Source organism: Numida meleagris, chromosome Z (genome assembly GCF_002078875.1).
Source record: "Numida meleagris isolate 19003 breed g44 Domestic line chromosome Z, NumMel1.0, whole genome shotgun sequence".
NCBI lineage: Eukaryota > Metazoa > Chordata > Aves > Galliformes > Numididae > Numida > Numida meleagris.
Window position 1 is genome coordinate 1,279,585 of NC_034438.1, and position 20,939 is coordinate 1,300,523.

General features: G+C 46.9%; 1 protein-coding gene and 1 long non-coding RNA gene across 5 annotated transcripts in view; one reads left to right on the top strand and one right to left on the bottom strand.

The window, feature by feature from the left end:
• DYM (dymeclin) overlaps positions 1 to 20,939 on the top strand; it is a 162,945-nt gene that overhangs the window by 129,305 nt on the left and 12,701 nt on the right. For all 4 annotated transcript variants that reach the window (XM_021379772.1, XM_021379773.1, XM_021379774.1 and 1 more), the window contains exons 15-16: positions 4,380 to 4,562; positions 10,443 to 10,556. In XM_021379772.1, the coding sequence (XP_021235447.1) occupies positions 4,380 to 4,562; positions 10,443 to 10,556 (297 nt within the window). The remainder of the gene's footprint in view (positions 1 to 4,379; positions 4,563 to 10,442; positions 10,557 to 20,939) is intronic.
• Positions 5,248 to 10,436, bottom strand: LOC110389416. The gene is made up of 3 exons (XR_002433205.1): positions 10,328 to 10,436; positions 8,466 to 8,528; positions 5,248 to 8,265 (listed from the first exon to the last, which is right to left on the bottom strand). It is a non-coding gene; the product is annotated as an uncharacterized LOC110389416 (long non-coding RNA).

The window sequence follows — 20,939 nt, forward strand, 5'->3', positions numbered from 1 at the left end:
TAAAATAGATAGACAGATATTTCTGTCACTCACTGGTTGGCTCCACAGTTCATTTGTGCAGTGGATGTAGCACCAGCTTACTGTGCAGATCCTTCCCCTCCACTCTTCCACTCCTTTAGCACGGCACGGTGATTTTGTTGGAGCTTTTCTTTTCTGCTGAAAATGCAGGAAATTCAGACAGCTCTCCTGGAAGCTCGTTCCCCAAAGCTAACACAAACAAAATACGTGTGCTTCTCTGAAAGGAACTAAAAATAGAGTGAATTATTTGAAACTATTTAACTGTAGGAATTCCCCTGTAAAGAGGAAAGGGAAGGGCTGTAATTGTGGATGCTGTTAAATTGTGTTAGCAAGGTGAAATCCCCTGGAGTGCCAGCTTGCCTCTTCCAGACCAGAGTATGGTGCACTGAGCTTATCACAGCTGCATTACAGCAGGCATGGAAGAACTAACTACTCAATATCCCAAATCACAATCACATCAGGTATTCCTTAGCATCTATGGAAGCTAGCTGGAAAAAATCTAATGGAAAATGAACTGAAGCTGGTTCTGATTACAAGCTTTATGCTTATGAATTCTATTTCTTGGAGGGGAAATAATCTCATTGAAACTATTAGACGTGGTGTCGTGGAACTGGACAAGGGCTGCTCACTGTAAGGCTGCAACCTTCATTCCATCTTTTCTCTCTGTATTCTCTCATCGACGTGGCAGCATTGCCACGAGCAGTCCACTCAGGACTGTGTTTCTACACGTTTTGTGAGCCTGTGTTTCCTTCATATATTTTTCTGATATTGTAGGTGACATTTCCACTTTGTTTCATAAGGTTTCCTTGGATAAAGACCCCACTGCAGTGCGCCTTTCCTGTTTTGTTACCTCATGTCCATTGTGCAGCTCCAGCGTATTGCATTATCCATCTCTGCTAAGTGCTGCTTGCCTAGGCAGATATGTTCCTTCCCGCTGAGATTGTGCTCACTGTATGACTGCCTTTCTGATAGCATTGCTGTTGTGCCATTCAGCAGGCAGAAACCTATAGCTCTTATTCCTCTGCAGGGATCAGCTGGCTGGGAAACTGCTGCGACGCAGTGTGAGTGTGCTCAGTGAGCAGTGGCGGCTCTTCTTGGTAGGCAGTGGTGTCCTGCATCCTTGCATGTGGGTTGGAAAAGACCCCCAAGATCCCCAAGCCCAGCCCGCCCCACCATGCCCACTGACCACATCCCCATGTGCCACATCTCCATGCTTCTGGAACACCCCCAGGAATGGGGATTCCACTACTTCCCTGGGCAGCCTGTTCTGATCGCCAAATGAATGTTATTTTCCACACGAACCAGCATTAAAGGAAAGAAAACCGAAAGCAGAATAAGTTGGTCTCAGTTATTATCACTGCATACAAGTTATGAGGGATGGTTCAGCAAAGCCAACCTGAATGCCGCATGGACAGCCCTCCTGAAAATTAATTTAATGTCTTTATAAAAGAAATAAGCACTGGGAATGTTCGGATGGGAAAACCCAAAGATGAGGGCTGTAAGTTAAGCAGCAAGTACTGAATTCCCTGGAATCAGGGCATCATTACCTATTTATTCTATTTTGGTAAGGACAGCAGTGATATTTCAGGATGCTCCAGCTCTCCCCAGAGGTTGCCTTTGCTTTGTGCTTCCAATCTGTGCATTTCTAGTTAGTGTTTATCAAACTCACTTTTTTTGGGTGTGAGATTTTTTTCTTTTTTTTCTGCAGATTACATTCTCATTTCTGCCCTGGTCATGTTTTCCTTTGTGCTCTGTCAGCCTGTTTCCAGGCTGCCATTGTCACTTGTTTGTTCCTTTTTATTCTTAACAAAGAGACACAGGCAACCCAGAGCTGGACCTGGCTCCTTGTTATCTGGGATGGGGATATAATGGGGACGTAGCAGCGTGGTTGGAAGAGTAATCCAGTCAATGATGAGGCTGCTCTGCATCTGTGGCTGCTGCCTTGTTGCACATGCAACCAGAACACAAGCGGGCTTCTGCCTTTTGCCTAGCTATTTCTGCTGAAAAATGAGGATATTTGAAAAAAGCGACTACGTTTAATTTCTACCCAGAAGAGGAAACACGAGGGGTTATCTATGGTTACCTACAGTAACAGCAGTGCTGTGCCTGCGTTCCCTTCCCATTCTTCTGGAGGTTTCCATCTCAGATGGAAGTTTCCATTTCTTTTGAGTTTCCTTCTCAGGAAGTCAGCAACCAGCCCTTAGCTTCCACATTTCTTGTAATGATGAACATAACTATCTCTGTGGGCATAAACAAAAAAAAACTGGGGCGGACTTGCACTCATCACTATTGATGGAGGCATCATCCTGAAAGCTGTTTAGTAAAGGAATACTGCAATTATTTGCAGTGTGAATGGCACACTGAATTTGTCAATGATAAGCAATGGGAAAATACCACTGCTTCTAACTGCTCATTTAAACGTGCTCCTTAGTAGATAGAAACTCATTGACCTGTCCTCTCCAACATCAACATCTGGCTTTTCCTATAGCAGCCTGTGCAGTCCAAAAGCAATATTCCTGCAGGGTTGTGTGCTGATGCCTCGGCCATCCACGTTCTGCATTTCGGCTGTGCTCAGCTGCTCTGGGAGTCAGTCTGCAGGGCGATAAACTTTTTTTTTCTCTCTAACTGTGAAATGTTTTTGTAACCTTCTTTCTATCTGTCCTGGCGCCGCGTCTGGATGCAGAGGTGTCGTACCCTGATACTGCGGACACAGAGCAACAAGCGTTTATCAGCCCTCACAGCATTTCTCCATTGTCTCAACCGAGCGTGGTCCTTGGGTTTCTGCTTGTTTTTTCCTGTTTTGAAAACTTCTAAGCCTTCGCAAATGCTTTAATCGCTAATTATAGGAGTGTGTATCTCTCTAGATAATAGACGAGGGATGCTGAGATTCAGCCCCGTGTCTGTCTTTTTGGAGTTTTGTCTAAGCAAATCCCGTTGCTTGTGTAAGGTGCTCTTAGACCAGGGAGATGGCTGTTCAACAGCTGGACAGCTTTGAGTGACCTTAACAGCCACCAAAATAAAGCCTTCAGTGAAGGGAAGCATCCTTTTAACTTTAATATCTGGCTTCAGTTGCTTGTGCCACAGTGGTGGAAGAGTTTCTCTTTTCACATGTTCATGCTGATGCCAACCCGGTGATTTTGGGAAGCATCCCTGCTTTGTATTCCCATTGAATAGGGGAGGTACACAGGGTTGTAGGGTTTGTACACATCCTGTGTGTTTTAGGGTAGCATCTCAGTCACTGGGTCATCCTGCTGCATTGAAAAGTGAGTGAAGGTACTGCTCAGGGCTTCTTAAAAGCCACCGTAACATAACATACTGTAAAATAAATCCAAGTCAGTGGGCTGATACTTCTTGACCATTGACTTAAGCAGATCTTGGTGTTTCTTCAGATCCCAGCCGAATCAACTATTTCAGGTTTTGTCCAGTATTTTGCATTATTTGCATGTCATGACATCTAAGTGGGATGCTATTTCACAGCACGCAAACTAGGAAGCTGCAGAGGATCCACCTGCATTCTGAATTGCTTCCATCACAGGAGAATGCACTAGCATGAACAGACGAAGTAGCTGCAGTGATTGGGTTGCAAGGGTTTCTGCCAGTGTTGTTAATGACAGCACAACAGTAATTCCAGTGGTTGAGGACAAGTCTTGAAAAAGGAGATCCTCACATTCAGGAAGGAATCTGTAACCTCCACAGTTAGACTGACATCACTGCTAAACAGTTTCCAAAGTGGGCATAGAGGGGATGGGTTGGGGTTTGACTTGATGGTTGCAGAGGTTTTTCCAATCTTGATTCTGTGAGTCCAACAGAATGCCTCATTACCAGGTATGGCCTCGTTACCAGGTATTTAAGTGCTTTCTTTCTGATAACTCAGAAAATGACTGCTTTGCAGGCAGTAAGAGTAGGTGCCAATGGTTTCAGTGTTCCTATCACACAGAAAAACTCAACTGTTTTTTGTGATCCACACTCCTGATAGACCTGCAGGCTGTTGTTCAATGTGGTAGAGGGACCCCATTCCTCCCTAATAGGGACCAAACATAAAATGTATTGAATTAAATGTGCGCTGATATGCTGAAAGACCAAGTTTGCTTAACCCTCAGTGAATTTGGTTACAATATTTACCCACACATGGCTCCTGTTGAGATAAGCAAGCTACGAGGCTGAACACAGTGCATTTCAGGTAAAATTTTGGTGATTCCAGGAGAAAACAGATCTCTTCGCCAATACTCAGGCATGCTGCATTAGTTTACCACTGAGACATTGACCGGCTAGTAGCTCTGTTAGTCACTGTGAGCTGTCCTTATTACCCCATACATTCTACAGTGGAAAAGGGCACATTCACATTTATTCCTTTCTTGCAGGCACAAGACCTGAATGTGATTGAGGAGGTGATCCGGATGATGCTGGAGATCATCAACTCCTGCCTGACCAACTCCCTGCACCACAACCCCAACCTGGTGTACGCGCTGCTCTACAAGCGCGATCTGTTCGAGCAGTTCCGGACCCACCCCTCCTTCCAGGACATCATGCAGAACATAGACCTGGTGAGCGATCCCTTATTTCAAGGTTGCTTACGCTTCTTTATTTGATGGTTTTATTCTTTGGAGAGGTGGGAAATAGCTATAATCTCTTCTTAGCTCCAAATTGGAGAGAGATGGGTTTGAAGGGTGGACTATTCGGTGGATAAAGAAGTGGTTGGATGGTCGCAGCCAGAGGGCTGTGGTCAGCAGCTCTGTGTCCAGGTGGGTGCAGTAATGAGTGGTGTCCCTCAGGGGTCCTTCTGGAACTGGTGCTCTTGACAGTGACACAGGTGATGGGATCAAGTGCACCCTCAGCAGTTTGCAGATGACACCAAGCTGAGTGATGCAGGTGACACAACAGAAGGAAGGGATGTCATCCAGAGGGACCTGGACAGGCTTGAAAGGCAGGCCCACGTGAACCTAATGAGGTTCAACAAAGCTGAGTGCAGGGTGTTGGGTCAGGGCAGTCCCAGACCTGTGTACAAACTGGGAGGGCAACTCACCATGAGCTGCCCTGTGGAGGACTTGGGAATTTTAAACTAAAAGGTGGGAGATTTAAGTCAGATGTGAGGAGGAAATTCCTCGCTCAGAGGGCGGTGAGGCCCTGGCACTGTTGCCCAGAGCTGTGGGTGCCCCATCCCTTGAAGTGTCCAAGGCCATGGATGTCCTGGGCAGCCTGAGCTGGTGGGGGGCAGCCAGCCCACAGCAGGGGTGGGTCTGGGTGGATGTTAGGATCCCTTCCAACCCAACCATTCTGTGATTCTATGACGGATAGGGACCTTTTCTGCTTGTCCAGAACCAGGCAAACCATGGTGGCCAGGTCCTTCCGCCTAACAGCTTCGTGCCTCCCGCAGAAAGCAGCATGTCCTTTCCTTTGCTACAGTTAAATGTAGGTTTTCCTTGGCAATTTAAACAGTTCCTCCCCAAAAGTATTTAATACTGGGTTATAGCATAATGCCAGTTATATTCTAGAACTATTTAAAGCTTTCCAAGGGAGCGCACTGCATTTTTAAATAGCTCCTTTGTTACAGAAGTGAGGATGTCAAAAAAAAAAAAGATTTTCTTAAAAATATACCTGTCACCAGCTGGCAAGTGTTGAGAGCTCTCAGGCTTGCAGGTCTGAATAAGAGATGGCATCCAGCTGACTCCTCTTCCATCCTGCCATGTCCTCCGGTTCATACCTGCTATCAACAGCACTACCATCCCATACAGAAGAAGTCTTTGTCTTGTGGGTTGACGGTTGCACTTGATGATTTTAGAGGTCTTTTCCAACCTTAACGATTCTGTGATTCTGTGGTTGTGTGCTACAGCCAAAAATTTGTAACTGTTCTTTCTACCACTTGAAAGCCTGGCAAATGATGTTAGCATGCGGGCAGCTTGGCTGTGACCATGTGGGCAGAACCTGAGAACCCAGATGAGGTTCTGGCTCCCAAAGCTTGCTCAGGCCCTGATGGAGGTGGGAGCTCCATTGTCATGTCCACACAGGAATGGTGACATTGTCTGAAAAGGAACTTTGATTAGACACCAGATATGTCTCAGAAGATTCCTAACCAGGATGCTGCAGGAAGCTCGGAGGTTGTATTCATGGAACAGTCTCCCTATTCTGGACTTGCTTTTAGATCATTATGTTAAATATCAACCCCTAATGTTCCAGACAGCATGGTAACCTCAGCAGCCTTCTCACATGGCTTGCAGTGTTCTGTATCGAAGAAATCTGGCCAAAATTCAGAATGTGAACAATCTGTAATGATTTTTAGACGCTACAACAGTTGCCAGGTTGCCGTGTCATGAATATTTGAAATAAGAATGATCTTGACTTCAGTGGTTGTAGCAGAGCTGGGCACAGTAGCTCAGGACTTGGCCTCAGGGTTTGGAAACTTCAGGTCATTCTGCAGTTATAATGCTGGAGATAACCACTTTGCACCTCACTGCTGAGGCGCAGGACAGGTGAGTGCTGGGGAGTCACCAGCATGTAGAACATTCTTTTACTCCATCTGTTGTCCACCTCTGGGTTTTCATCAATAAGCTGAAAATCACCAGTGATGCTGAACATAGGGGAACAGTTATTGCTGTACAGAAGAAACTGAACTCAAAATACCTCCTGGTTCCTAGTAATTTCCTTTCCATTTTAGAAAGTCATCTTAATAGGATGTCATGCGTCTTGTGTAGCTAAATGGGATATTCTTCCTCTGAATGGGGAACAAAGAGGAATGCCATGGTTCCTGTTCTGCCCTACTGCAGAGTTGTCTTGGTTTCAGAGGTGGTCCATAATTTGGTCACCATCTCAGATGTGCCAGGGATTTGGTGGAGGCTCTTCATAATTCCCAAAAATGAGTTTTGTTCTTGATTATGGTGAGAAGTTGTTGCCTTTCATTACCTTCATTCTTCCTAAGCCTTCTCCACACCCCAGGTATGGTGTGGTGGATCAGGCTGAGCTAGGACCTGTGAGAATTCTGTTTGCAAAGCAGTCTGATAGAAATCAAGAGGTCGGGAGCAATGCAAAGGGTCTGATGGATGCCATTTCCTACTGGGAACTGAATTCTCCAAAGGCATTTCCCTGCTGGGTTTTAAAATGAACTGAGCTGCCTTGGCTCTGGCATAGCAACTCCTGTGTCAGACCTGCATCGCTTTTTATGTGTTTTTTTTTTTTTCTCTTTAAGAGCCCATAGAAAAGCTCTGATCCTGCTCATTACCTGAGCCTAGCTACAAACTTCCCATGATTTTTTTTTTCCCTACTTCTTTGCTCCCTTCTTTGCTAGGAGTGGGGAAATGGGAGCAGAGCACTCTGAGAAGCTCCCACTGAACGTTCTCCTAGCGTCAGGGGGGGATCTGAAAACCTTCTGCCAGGGAACCTTTTCTGTTTCTCCTGCTGTTGAACCACCTGAAGCAGTTCCATCCCTCCTAAAACAGCATGTCCCGAGGGCTGGCTTTGCCTTGCTCCCCCCTGGGCCATGGGGGATGCGTGAGCAGCTGTGCTTGATGTCTTCCTTAGGAAGACACTCAGCTGAAGTGCTAATCCTTTATACCAAAGGCTTTGTTTTCTCCTTCTCTTCTCCTTTCAGCGCACTGTGAATACAGCGTGTAGGGCTGGAAGCATGAAACAGCAAATGTCAAAACGCACGTCTTTCTTTTCTCAGCGCTTCGCAAAGAGGAAAAGAAAGGAAAATGACCAAAAAAAAAAAAAAAAAACCAACAAACCAAAATCCCAGCTTTTTCGCTTGCTGCCGAGCTGTTTTTCCCTTCTGCAGAGCTGACCTTGAGAGCTGAAGGCAGAGGAGGCACGGGGAGCGGCGTTGTTTTTAGCTGCAGGAGAAGGCGAAGCGTGGTAGCACTGCGTGTGGATGGATCTGGGACAGCAGCACTTCAGTTTACATTGAAAGGAACCAAGCGGGGAAAACATCTTGTCCTTGAGGGCTGTGCTGCTACAGCAAATATCAGTCCGTGTTTCTTCACCTCCGTCTCGGTCACAGAGAAAACAAGGGGTGGCTGAAGTAACAGGCCCTGCTGTTGTTCCCTGGAAATCTTTGTTCTGTACGTGACAACAAGGTGCTCAGCACCAAGCTTTGAAGCGTGTGCTAAACCCTCAAGGTCATCTACTGCTGTCCAGCCCGTCGGCTTTTTCTGATTTCTTTTCTCTTGTAGTGGACAGGGAATTGAATTCTGTTGATTTTCAGGATTATTCTAAACGCCACTCTGTTCCTTATGCGGGGAAAATAATTAAAGCTCACTGCAAAGAAAAGAAGACATACCATTATGTCAAACGTTCATTTACATCTTTTGCCTCTGGGCAGAGGCAAGGCGTTTGGCCTTCAGCTCTGGGCAGAGGGAGGTCACGCTGGGTGCCTTTGCATATAATGGCAATAAGCAAATGCCTCTTCTGGGATGTCCTGTCTATCACTCATCTCTTGCCTTTCTCCTAAACCATACCTCGTTGGAGTACTGTGCTATCAGTTAGGAAGATCTTGATACGGAACTCCAGTGCCATTTAGTCTGAGGAAGAAAGACAAGTAAGGTTTAGAGATGCACGTTATTATTTAAGGGGATATTTTTTAATCTACACACCAAAAATAGCAGTTCAGAACTCTGTGAAATGGTGACATGCCGTGCAAGTAGTGGGAGATCTCCAGACTGTAACTTCGTGGTAGAGTACCCCTACCACAGAAGCACAGAAATCTTGAAAGCATGGCCAGATTGGAGCGTTGGGCTTCCTAAAATAGGAACCACCAGATCTGCAAGCTTCCTCCACTTTTTATGCATACATTTGATGATTGTGTTTTATCCTTCGGATTAAAGCATAACACTAATTTTTGCTTTTGTTGTGGTTTAGCAGAACCTTCACATCTGAACTCAGCAATCCTCCTGCCCTGTTGGTTTTTGCAAGGATTAGCAATCACAGCACTGCAGCGTGTCCCTGTCTGTGAGGATGCAAACTCTGCTGCATCAGCCAGGGCAGGGGATTCTCCCCTTACTCAGCCATGGCGATATCAGAAGGGCCATGCAGAAGGTTAAGCCTGAATTTTCCCTTGGCTATTGCCACGTTTCTGTTGCGTAAAACAGAACCAAAACCAAAACATCTCTCCCTATTCCACTCAGCTGGTGCTTCGCAGTTTCTAGAGAAAGTTGCTCTGAGATCCAGCTGCCCAAGAAGAGGGCTGGGGCTTCGGAATCACAGGAGGGGACCAACAAACCCGAATCCCAAAGCAATCATGCCATCAGCTGCCTTTGTTCTGTGAGCAGCAGCTGAGCTGGGAGGCGTAATTAGGGTAATGGGTTCTGGCTCCAGCTGCGAGTTGCTGCAGAACAAAGAGATTTTGCAGCATAATACGCTTTTCCCCCTTCTACTTGGGAGAACTAGCAGAGATTACTCGGTGTGATGAGGCTGTAATTTGGACACATGTGGGCACTGCCACTTTGCAGAGAAGATTACAAGTCAGGAAGCCTACCAGCAGTGCGTGCAGAGAGTGGGTGCTGTGCTCTGACCAAGGGGCCAAGGGCAGTGCAGAATGCCTCCAGCCATCCTATGGGGCCTTCTAAGGACCCGAGGGATTTAAGCTGTGCTTCATATCCATCCTCAGATCTCCTCCTTTAGAGGAGGGGATGGGGTTCCCAGAGCGTGCTCTTTTGCGATGAAGGGAGCTGTAGAAGTGCAGGTTTTCTGATGTCCTCAGTGGAGAACTGCTGGTGGGATGTCGGCTGCAGGTGTGACATACTGGGCTTGGAGAGGGATGGAAGTTGCTCCGATGCAGCTGTGGGGTGCTAGCAAGAAGCTGCTGGGGCACAAAAGGAGGGCTGGGGAAAATCAGCTTGGCCTCATCAGGGAGAAATGCAGGAGAGCAGTGAGAGGGAGTGCATGGGTCCTTGGTCCTGGGATTTTCCTCCTGACTGGGGGCATGCATGAGGATGGCTCTTGTGGGGAGAAGGGCATCTCTGTGGGCTTGCTTTTTGTTTTTTTCCAGTTGCTGTGGATTGGGATGCTACAAAGTCACCAAGTGAGTCCTGTAGACCCTTGAAGTTGTACTGGGACATTTAATGGTTGTTTTCGAGCCCTCTGTTGAGTAGCCATTGAAAATACAGGGATTTTACTTTAATACTTGAAAACTACAGTAAATTCCTGGCTCAAACTACAAAAAGTCAACAGGAATGCCTTGAAAGTCCCATGTGCACGGGAAGGGTAAATGTTGTTAAATGGTGAATTCATCTACTCCCTAAAAATGCCTGCAGAACACTGACATTTGGGCCAGCGTGTCATCCACAAAGTGTGCCTGATGATGCTGCAAGCAGTATCATACCGCTTCTTTAAGGAACGCAGAGACATCCATCCAGGGAGAGGGGACAAAAGCCTTGTGTGCACACTGATACAGGGATCCCTTCCATTTGCTGACGTGCTCCCATTCTCCATCCCAGGTGATCAGTTTCTTCAGCTCCCGGCTGGAGCATGCTGGAGCTGAGCTGTCGGTGGAGCGCGTTCTGGAGATCATCAAGCAGGGAGCAGTGGCTTTGCCCAAGGACAGGCTCAGGGTAAGTGCTCAGCTCATCAGTTAACATCTGCTGTTCCAGCCAGCTACATACGCACACTCACATCTGTGACGTCAGAACACCAGCAGGTGAAGGATTCCATTGTGGATTGCAATATGTGTGTGGTTTAATTGAGATTGCTGTTTTCTGCTGAATGTTTGGGTGAGCTTTCTCGATCCGTTATTAAATTGAAGTGTGGAGGAAGTAAGATCTGCTGAGGCTGAGTTTTCTTCATCGTATCTGTATCATGCGGTCTCACCTTTCTGTGCCCATTAAGATGTAACCTGACTGTCTTCATTCTCATTTCTGTTGGCACATTCTTTCTCTACTGTTCCACACCTCCATGGGGGTCTGTATAAAATGGTACTAAGGCGAAATCTGGGGGCTTCAGTCTTGGGTTCCAAATAAACCAACCCACTGGAAATGAGCCCAGGGCTGGCAGGTCTGGTCAGCACGGTAGTGAACTGTGTGTAATCCTGAGCAGAGTCTCTGTACTCTTCTGAGAGCCTCAGATCCAGGAGGGATTCAGCAACTTGATGGGTTTTGTGAGGCCGAAATCCCTTATGGGCAGTGTGGTGCTTAAATGCTGCGATAACGGAATCTGTGCAAGCAGGTAAGGAAGTAAATGGGAGCGATATGGTGCTTTGCTGTTGTGTTTAAAAAAAAAATAACAAACAAGTTTTGCTTCTCCACTGTGCCAAGAGTATTTTAAATACTTCCTACGCTCTGCAGAACCATTTCTGTTCTTACTCCATGATAAGAGAGCAGGAGCTTCTTCTCATGGCCAGTGGCAACGGCGGTAATTAATTTATACCCTGGTAATCCTGAAACACCCTGTGGAATTGTCCAGCTGGCTGCATGCATGATGTCTTTCCTGCAGCTCCCAGCGTCCCTGGGATGGTGTGTGCAGTGACTCGGCCAGGCTGAGTTACTTTGGAAGAAATGGGCTACTTTTCTCTGACAGCGTTTTCATACATGCAGATAACTAAAAGCTCTTCTGTTATGAGACTGCAGTGACTGCTGACAGAGCCATCAGGAAATGAGTGTGTTGCTTAGAAAAAAAAAAAAAAAAAAGAATGGACTTGCATGTTGGGCACAGTTTGTAGAAGTGTTGTTTCAAGAGTGAAATCCCCTCAAGTTTACACCGTGTGCACTAATGGTAAAGTGTTCAGAATGACACGTTATGGTGACACTTAAGCCAACAAATCAGCGCTTTTTTTGCAAGTGCTGAGATCTGTAAGTCCATACCGAGCAGCACAGTGCTTCCAGTTGTAAGGATGCTTACAGTGAGCCTTGGTGTGCTCTCCTTTCCTGCAGTTGAATTCAGTTTTGGGGCAGGGGGACCAAGTGAGCACAGGCAGGGACGCACAGTTCTTCTGCACTGCACGTTTGTACCTACTGCATTTTCTTTTTTCTTTTTCTTTTTTTTTTTTTTTTGTTCCCAAATCCAATGGTTTGGTCTTTCATTGGTTGCTTTCCTGCCTGGAGAAAGCTGGTGACACCGACCTTCTTCTGTAATTGCTGCATTAATTTGTGGAGGCACAAACTCCCTTTCTTTGTAATGACATTGCTATTGAATAGCACTCAGTTCCCCCCTACAGACATGACATGGTAAGTCTTCATGCCATCTGCCCTTTTCTCATTGGGGTCTTCCAAGTCTCACTGTTTCTCAGATCTTCCCACTGCAGTCTCTGAGGTTTCTAGGGGAAGCTCTTCCAAAGCTTGACAAAACCACATTAAGATCAGACTAAAGATAGAGTTGCACAATAGTGCTGGCAGCTCTGAGGAATTTCTGCAGCTAAATGGAGGAGAAAGCTTTAATCCTCGTGTCTGTAATGACACTCTGGGCATGTCTGGATGGGTGGAGCAGCCCTACCCACGTTGGCTCAATGCACAATGGGCTCAGTGAGCTCCTGTGTGTGAGCTGGAGGCTGTCTTGCCACATGGACCAACCAGCAGTGCCTGCTGAAGGATGTTCTTCTAACACACCTCGGTTCAGGCACAGCCAGCTCGGGGATTTGGATTCGGGAGAAGGGCTGGCTTCTATCAAGACGACTTCAGGAATGTATGGAGGAATGATGGGTTACATCAGGGTTGACATGACCTGCGTGGATTTACAGAGTGCAGAGCGGTGGAGTTTAATCCCGAGAATTTTTGGATCAGCTTTTCAGTTAATTACTAAGCAATCTGCAAGACATTGTTGCTTTTTAACAGAATCACAGAATCCTAGAATGTCCCAAGTTGGAAGGAACCCACAGGGATCAGTGAATCGAACCCCTGGCCCTACACAGCACCACCTAAACCCAAACCGTGCGGCTGAGAGCAGTGTGCAAATGCATCTTGAGGGGGCTGTAGGGCCATGAGGGGGCTGTAGGGCCATGAGGGGGCTGTAGGGCCATGAGGGGGCTGTAGGGCCATGAGGGGGCTGTAGGGCCATGAGGGGGCTGTAGGCCACTGTGAGACCTCCTTCAGCCTCCTCTGGGCTGAACAAACCAAGGGACCTTGGCCACTGCCCACACACCTTACTCTCAGACCCTTCCCCATCTCCCTTTGGGTGCTGAAGTGCTCTAAAGGAGCGCTGTCTCCATGGTTGACCCTAGTCTAGATTGGAGTCAGTGATCCCTGTGTTCATCTGAGTGGTCTTTTCCAGCTGTAACGATTCCATGACTCTGCGGCCTCCTTGAAACTGCCACCTTCAACGTAAGCTGTTTGGGTGAGGTGCTTGAGGGCCTGATTTGGGAAAATGGGGAGTGAAGCAGCACTTCAACTCCCTTGCTTCCCTGCAACCCAAACAATGGTAGTTTTTCTTATGTATGAGTACACAAGATACGCGCAGATAAATATAGCGAATGTTTTCCTGCTGCTTATCTTGGCTTTTGTTGAGGAAGTAAGCATTCAAGAGGCGTTTTGTGCTTTCAGATCTGGAGTCTGTTGTTCAGGCGATCGTTCCAACATGAATAAAGGTAACCTAAAAATAACTGCACTCAGCACCGCGATCCCAATCTGCATAATAGAGCTTATCAGTGTGATAGCACACCCCAGTGCTCCTGCTCCTTTCCCTGTGGGAAACACCGTGTGATGTAAGGGACACGTGTGTTAGCAGCAGGTCATGTATGTGGGCCTGTGCCTGCAAACAATTGCTGGGAAATGAGAGATCCAACTCCTGTTTTCTCCTCGGTCTCAGAGCAAACGCAACTGTCATGGAAGACAAACAACGTAATTAACATTATTTTAAGCTTTTAGCTCGGTGCTGTGGAAGGCAAGGAAAGTCCAAGCTGGGTAATTAGCCTGCTAGAAGATTTCTCCATAAACACAGAGATAAAGGGCAGGTGCTGAAATCAAGAGCTGCTCGTTTCTCCTTGGTCTGTGGGAGGAGATAAATGGAGTTAATGTGCCTGGGACTGAGCGGCAGCCATGGTTTGGAGATAGAGCTGTCTCCTCGCAGAGGAGCAGCCGCAACCCAGGCTCCCTGCTTTATTGCAGGGCTTATTAAAGGCAATTTAGAGATCACAGTGATAGGTGAAAATTGGTCTCCTTTATTTTTATTTTGCAAAGTTCTCAGGCTGCCTTTCCCCCCTTTGGTGCGATGTCTGAGCTTTCAGCGTGAGAGAAGCGCAGCGGTGCCTGGAGCCCGCGTGTTATCTCGGGGTTTCAAGGGAGAGCAGCCAGCAGATAGCTGCTCTTTCACAGCACGTGGGAAATGCCAGCTGCTGGCTGGAGGCTGACATTTGGGTTCACGGACTGAGCGCACTTGGGAGGCCACATTTTTACAAAAGAAAACATCCCACCAGCTATTCTGGTTTAAGCAGAGACCTCATGGTCATGACCATGGTCTGAGATGCTTTTGTTTTTTTTTTTCCCTTGCTTCCTAGCATCACAGAATCGTTAAGGTTGGAAAAGTCCTCCAAGATCATCAGGTCCAGCAACCAACCCACTTCTTTTCTCCCTGTGTCACTTGGTACTTTTGTCATGGCTGTGCACACTGTCGTGTGTTCCTGATGTTACCAGCCATGCCGTTATGCTGTCAGCTCACACCTCAGTTTAATATTTATTGAAGTGGGTTGTCCTTTCATAGCATTAAAATTTCACAGAATATATAAAAGGAGCAGAGGTAAAAGCCTTCAGTCTCTGGGCAGAACAAGCTCTGCACTACATGCTAAAACATTTTCTCATAGGTTTCCCTTTCTGTTAGCAAGGTAATTCCAACTCCTTCAGCTTCCATTTGCTTTATGAGAAAAAATCCCTAATCATCATGGCACCACCGAGCAAAAAGCAATACATTTGGTTCCAGAGTCCCATGTCCTTGGTGCCCAGTGAGTGTTTATTTGGCCAGAGCAGGATGCTTGCTTCAGAGTCACAGAATCATTAAGGTTGGAAAAGACCACTAGGATCACCAAGTCCAAACCCAACCCATCCCAAGCGTGCCCACTCACAGAATCAGAATCCTGGGGTCATGGTCAGTGGTGGGGACGGGTTGATGGTTGGACTGGATGATGTTAGTGGTCTCTTCCAGCTTTAGTGATTCTATGATTCTAAGATTCCAGGAAAAAAGACCCGGAACATTTTTATGGGCCTCGTGGTCAGAAAATAACTGGTGAAGCTGTCAGCACTCAGCTGGCCCTGGCTAATCTTACGCAGGGATTAATGACCTGTCTGTCTGAACGGGCAAGCCCTGGTGCAGGTGCTCTCCTATTAGCGTAAGCCCAGCTGCTGAAGTTGTTGAGAATGAGTTGGAACTGAACTAAATGACACCGCTTTATAATGAGTATGTCCAGGAAGGAGTTTATATTGTTTAGATCTGTGTAATTAAACGGTGCATGGCTGTGTGTAGGCAAGATCTAACTTATGTGGAAAAAAATATTAATGAAAATTGTGTTTATTATAGTGATTAAAGTGAGGTGCACGCTGACGTAATTCAGCGTATGGGAATTCTTGGTTGTGCATTTCATAGGAACTTTGAGAAGAAAGATGGCACCGCAGCCAGGGTCTGTAATCCCAGTGGGGAACCAGAGCACACCTCTTTGGGGTTGTATGCAGAAATAAATGTCACAGACAATTCAAAACATGAAATATGATCATAGAATCACTGAGGTTGGAAAAGACCTCCAAGATCCCCAAGCCCAACCTATCCCCACCATACCCACTGACCACGTCCCCAGGTGCCACATCTCCACGGTTCCTGAACACCTCCAGGGATGGAATATTAGCAGAACTGCAGAAGCGCCCCTCACGTAAGATAGAAGAAATCTGGTGACTCAGAAGCTCTAGGGAAAGTGAAATAAACTCTACCACAGTCCTTTGAAATGAAGTCCAGCTTCCTTTCCGTGTTCTTCAGTTCCATGGCTGTTCATGAATTGAACATGTCATACTGCTGGACTTGAGACGTTTGAATTGTTGGCATGGTCTGGTAGTGTTGGCGAGTCACCTGTGAAGCGTATTTATTTATTTTTACAAGCTGGTTTTAATTTTTTTAAGTAAAAACAAACCAGAACCCTTCATTCAGGTACCGCTGCAGTGGTGTTTGCTTGGATTTTGGATGTCACACACATCGAGGTTTGGTTTTCTTCGGTGCGGTGTCAGCCAAGTCCCCTCTGACATAAGGACGCAGCTACAGCTCAGTACACGATGGGTTTGGATATTGTCTGGTCTAACACCAGCGGTGTGCACCATGGCATTCACAACCCCTGCTTGGCACTCCCAAGGAGAATTCGCCAGCTCGGTGGCTGGTCTGGTACTTGTGTGTCACTCTCAGGGCTGTCCACAGGGGGATGTGCTCCCACCTCCCCCGGGCGCCTTCTGAATGTGAGAATTATGCAGTATCGCATTTTAAAATTATTTTTATAGCATTAAGGGGAACGGACCAAAAATCCCCATCACTCTGAGAGCTCCAGGAAACTCGTTTTTCCAATAGAAATTCTCCCGAGAGCCCAAACGGTGTCACTTTACTTTTACATAGCAGCTCTCCGTCGGTGCTGGGATTAAACCCAGCTTTTTTAACTTGAAGCAACTTCAGCTTACTGCAGTGGCCATAAATTCTTCCATGGGGGTGGAGAAAAGTAAACAGTAACTTTGGCATTGTTGATGAGAACAAGCTAAAAAACAGATATTTTATTGTGCTTGTCTGCCTGGCGCACAGCTAGAATCATACGAATGCTTTTCTGACAACTCCCTGTTGAAGAGTAATACAAACATCACTGCAGCGTCAGCAGATGAAAATATGCTCTTAGATCTCTGATTTTTTAAGTGTTTCTCGTGTAGTATCAGCTCCTTGCTGTAAATGAGCCAAAATCTCTTCCAGCAGAAAATAGTCATCATGCTTTCAACTCAGAGAGAGCACGACATAAAACCTTTCTTTATAGATTGAGAATAAATGGAAAAGTTCCGCCTTGGTTTCTTCCTCGTCCCTGTTCCTTGCCATATCCCAGCACCTCAGAGATCCATGGGAAAAAGAGTGGGCTCACTGGAGAGTTTTCCTGTGGGCTTCAGTGGTCCTAAGGTTTCAAGTCTCATCTTCATGCTCGCGAGATGCCAGCAGGCTTGCTGTGAGCACAGATAGGTGCCTGCAGATTGTGTATCTGATGGTGGGGAGCACTGAGGCTCATACTGACTGATGCTTATCTGGTGGGTAGAAGGACTGTGCTCCCATTTTCTCTATCCCCCTCCTTCCTCCAATCCCGTGCTGCTGTTTTTAGGGGCTGTAGTGGATTGAGAGAAGAGCTGAAGGAGCAGAAGAGGTGGCAGTAAGTGCTGCTGGCTAGCCTGTGGTGGATCTGAAGGAGCTAGAGGCTTGGTTGCCCACACCAGATCCATCCAGCTCCCATCTTGAAATGGGTAATCAAATGCCAGCTATTCAGAGAGTAATTTCTCTTACGTGTCTCAGAAAGTGTGGTAGTGCATTGGCACAGGCTGCCCGGGGTAGAGGGGGAGTCCCCGTTCCTGGAGATGTTCAGGAACCATGGAGATGTGGCACCTGGGGACCAGGTGGTCAGTGGGTACGATGGGGTGGGATGGAGTTGGGCTTGGGGATCTTGGAGGTCTCCTCCAGCCTTCATGATTCCATGATTCTGTGGTCATGGATACTTTCCAAAATGGTGGTACCGTTGCTGTGAAAATGCTCTGAAAGTAGAAGTCCTGCTCTTCATGTCCCCTTTGGGTTTTCTTGTTGCTTCCCTCACGCTGAGTCTGCAGTTTGCAGTAAATACCATGAGCAGAACACGGGCTCCTGGGGTTTGGTTGCTCACATCTCAGACCTTGGTGTGCCTGGAACCCTGCTCTGCAGTTCTTCCAAGACCATGCACCTTGCTTACAGACCTGGACAGGTAGTTTGCAGAAAGAGTGTAATTTTTCAGTGCTCTCAGCTTGTCTTGTCAGTCTGATTCTTAAGCACCAAGGGTGCTTTCTCCCTGTCACCATGACATGTTAGTGCTGCTGTCACTAATGCATTGCAGGCACTGCTGTTATCAGCCTGCAGCCGCTTGAACAGTCACCCAGGACTGTTGTAATGAGGGCCCTGATGTTATTATTTGAGCTATTTTTCCCCATTATCTTCCCTTCGGGGGCCTTCAGAATGGCAGTGTTGTTTTTTTTTTTTAACAGGCTCCAGCTTGAAACTTTTAAAAAGTTCCTATTCTCTGTGTGTCGAGCCGCTTGAATTCCCTGTAAAAAATGCTGGGAGTTGTGAATCGATTTGTAACGATATAACAGTGAGCAAACACCCACGTTAGCTCTGTGTTGAAGGATGGCACGTGGATATGGCAGAAAACCACAGCTGAGCCTCACTGAAGCACGTTTGTCACTTTGCAGTCAGTTCTGACACTGGTGTTAATGGCAGCTCCCAAACCCCTGGCTGACTTTCCCCCATGGACAGGGGCCGTTCCTTTATCAGGAAATGAAGTTGGTTGCAGGGTGTCTCACGCTGCCAAACCTCGTGAGGAAATCGGGGCTGTTCCCGCTGTGGGAGCAGGCAGAGCAGTTAACCCTTTCTGCTCGTTGGCTGCCTCGTTGCTCTTGCTGAGGAGCAGCCAGCTTCCTTCTGACTTGTGAACATTTCTGGAAATGGCTGGCACACGTTCTGCCCCTGTGAATGTAACACCAGGGCAGTGGAAGAGATAATTTACGTAGAAGTCCCATCTGGCTTGTGCTCGTTGGGTCGGGGTCACCTAGCTGCTGCTTTCCAGTTCCTGTGCTGATGCCGTTATCTTCCAGTTTTCAGCCAGTTTCAAAAATCAGGTACAGGTTTGAAAGCTGTAAGTTGTTTTCAGGATTTTTAAGTGCAAGGTGATGTGTGCCATGGCTGTTCCTGTATCTCCTGAATCCCTTCGGTTTGTGCAGTGATGCGTTGCGGTGGGACATGGCTATTGTAACGTTTCAGTGTGTCCTCATGAAACCAATAGATGTCACCTCCTGAATATGAAATTAATAAGCCCAGAGGTAAAGCACAGTGCACATCTGGTCATTATTATGTCTGGAAGTGGCTGCTGCACTAATTGATGGCAGTGGCAAGTCATACAGCTTGACTTCATCATTTCTCGTATAAGGATTCTGTACATAGAATTGTTGCACTGCTCTCAGAGCTCTCCTTGTTTTTTGGTCAAGACCGAAGAGTGGCATCCATGGGCATCAACACAAATCCACTCTTGCTTTACACATGGAAACATCAGCAAACCTGTCGTGGTCCCAGAACCACCACTGTTACCACTGCAGTAAGCTCCAAGCAGTTGAACCTGGTTTCTTTCTTCAGCCCTTGCACTGGATCTTCATTTTTGTTAATGCCAACAAGATGTGGCACTTGGGGACATGGTCAGTGAGCATGGCGGGGATGGCTTGGGGCTGGACTTGGTCATCTTGGAGGTCTTTTCCTACCTTCATGATTTGATGATGCTAAGAAGTGAGTGGCTGAAAACAGACTAATTTAGGGTACCAGCGAATCACAGCAACTCAAATGCAAATAGAGGAAATCATCACATGCAAGGTTTTCAGTAGCACTGGTAAGGTTTTCATTGCCTTCAGCACTACGGTGGCAGCTTTATTTTTGTTTAACCCAATATTTTACGTATTTTGATTGCCACCTTTCCGTCCTACTGGGGACTTAGTGTATCTCACTGGAACCCAGAGCAGTGAAGACTGTCCAGTGAGAACTGGAGAGTGCAGAACACGAGGTAGCCTGGGATGTGATACGTTGGGTGAGTGAGTGGAGCAGCAGTGATTGTGCAGCTCAGGAATGAGGAGCATTGGCCAAGAGGAAGACGCAGTGTGGGCTAGCACGGGACACTCCTATTCCCAACTGCTGTCTGCATGGAGACCAATATTTACAGGGAGGATCTGTCTGTCCCCTCCGCCCCAAAACCTCTTCCAGTTGCCTTCTGGAAGCTGTATTCTGGGTTCAGTCACTTCATTCCAGAGTAATTGCTTTCTTCGCAAAACAGAGCAATTAGACTGGAGTGAAATCACCTTGTTCTGGAGTTACAGAGCTGCTGCAAAAGAGATACTCAATAATAGTGCTGTGCTGGTCAGCCTTCCACAGGACTCGGACTGGAGTTTTGGTTGTCCAAACCCATCTTTGAGACTTAAGTAAATGTTCAGATCATAGAATCATCAAGGTTGGAAAAGACCTCCAAGATCCCCAACCCCAGCCCACCCCACCATGCCCACTGACCATGTCCCAAGTGCCACATTTCCACAGCTCCGGAACAACTGCAGGGACAGGGACTCCACCACCTCCCTGGGCAGCCTGTGATAGTGCATCACCACTCTGTGGAGAAAAAATTGCTCTTAATATCCAGACTGAAATGATGATAAGGCCCTCTCTGTGCAGCAAAGAGAAATGTATTATTAGTAGGGATTCAGGCAAATCCTTCAAACCAAGAGAAACATAAGATGGACAGTAAACCATCCTAGGAGCTGGGAAATCAGCAGTGCAGTGATTTTCTGCTGTTCTCCAATGTGTTTCTCCTGGGACTGTCTGAACGTGGCACTCTCCTGGTTTCAGCCCATTCACTCCATGCAGAGCTGTAGCTGCAGTTGTAGCTGAGCTGATGGATGTTTCAGCCCTGCCTGTGGCAGCTTGTGCATTGTAATTAACTGCTTCCCATTAAGGCAATAGATGAGAAATCATGCAGTTACATGCAGAGGCTTTAGGAGATGGAGCAGTGTCCTGGAACAGCCGTTAGTAATGTGTGGTGGTTGGGTTTTGTTTTGTTTTTGTTTTTTTTCTTTCTGACCCAGGAAACTCTGAATGTTGTAAAGTAAAGAATTCCTTTGAACCTGAAGAGGAACAGAGCTGGGCTCTGGGCAGAGCAGGAGGTGGAGGGGCAGCTATTGGGATTTTAAACATGTCATTTGGTCATTGTTGTTTATTCCTGTCTGGGACTAAAATCTACAATAACA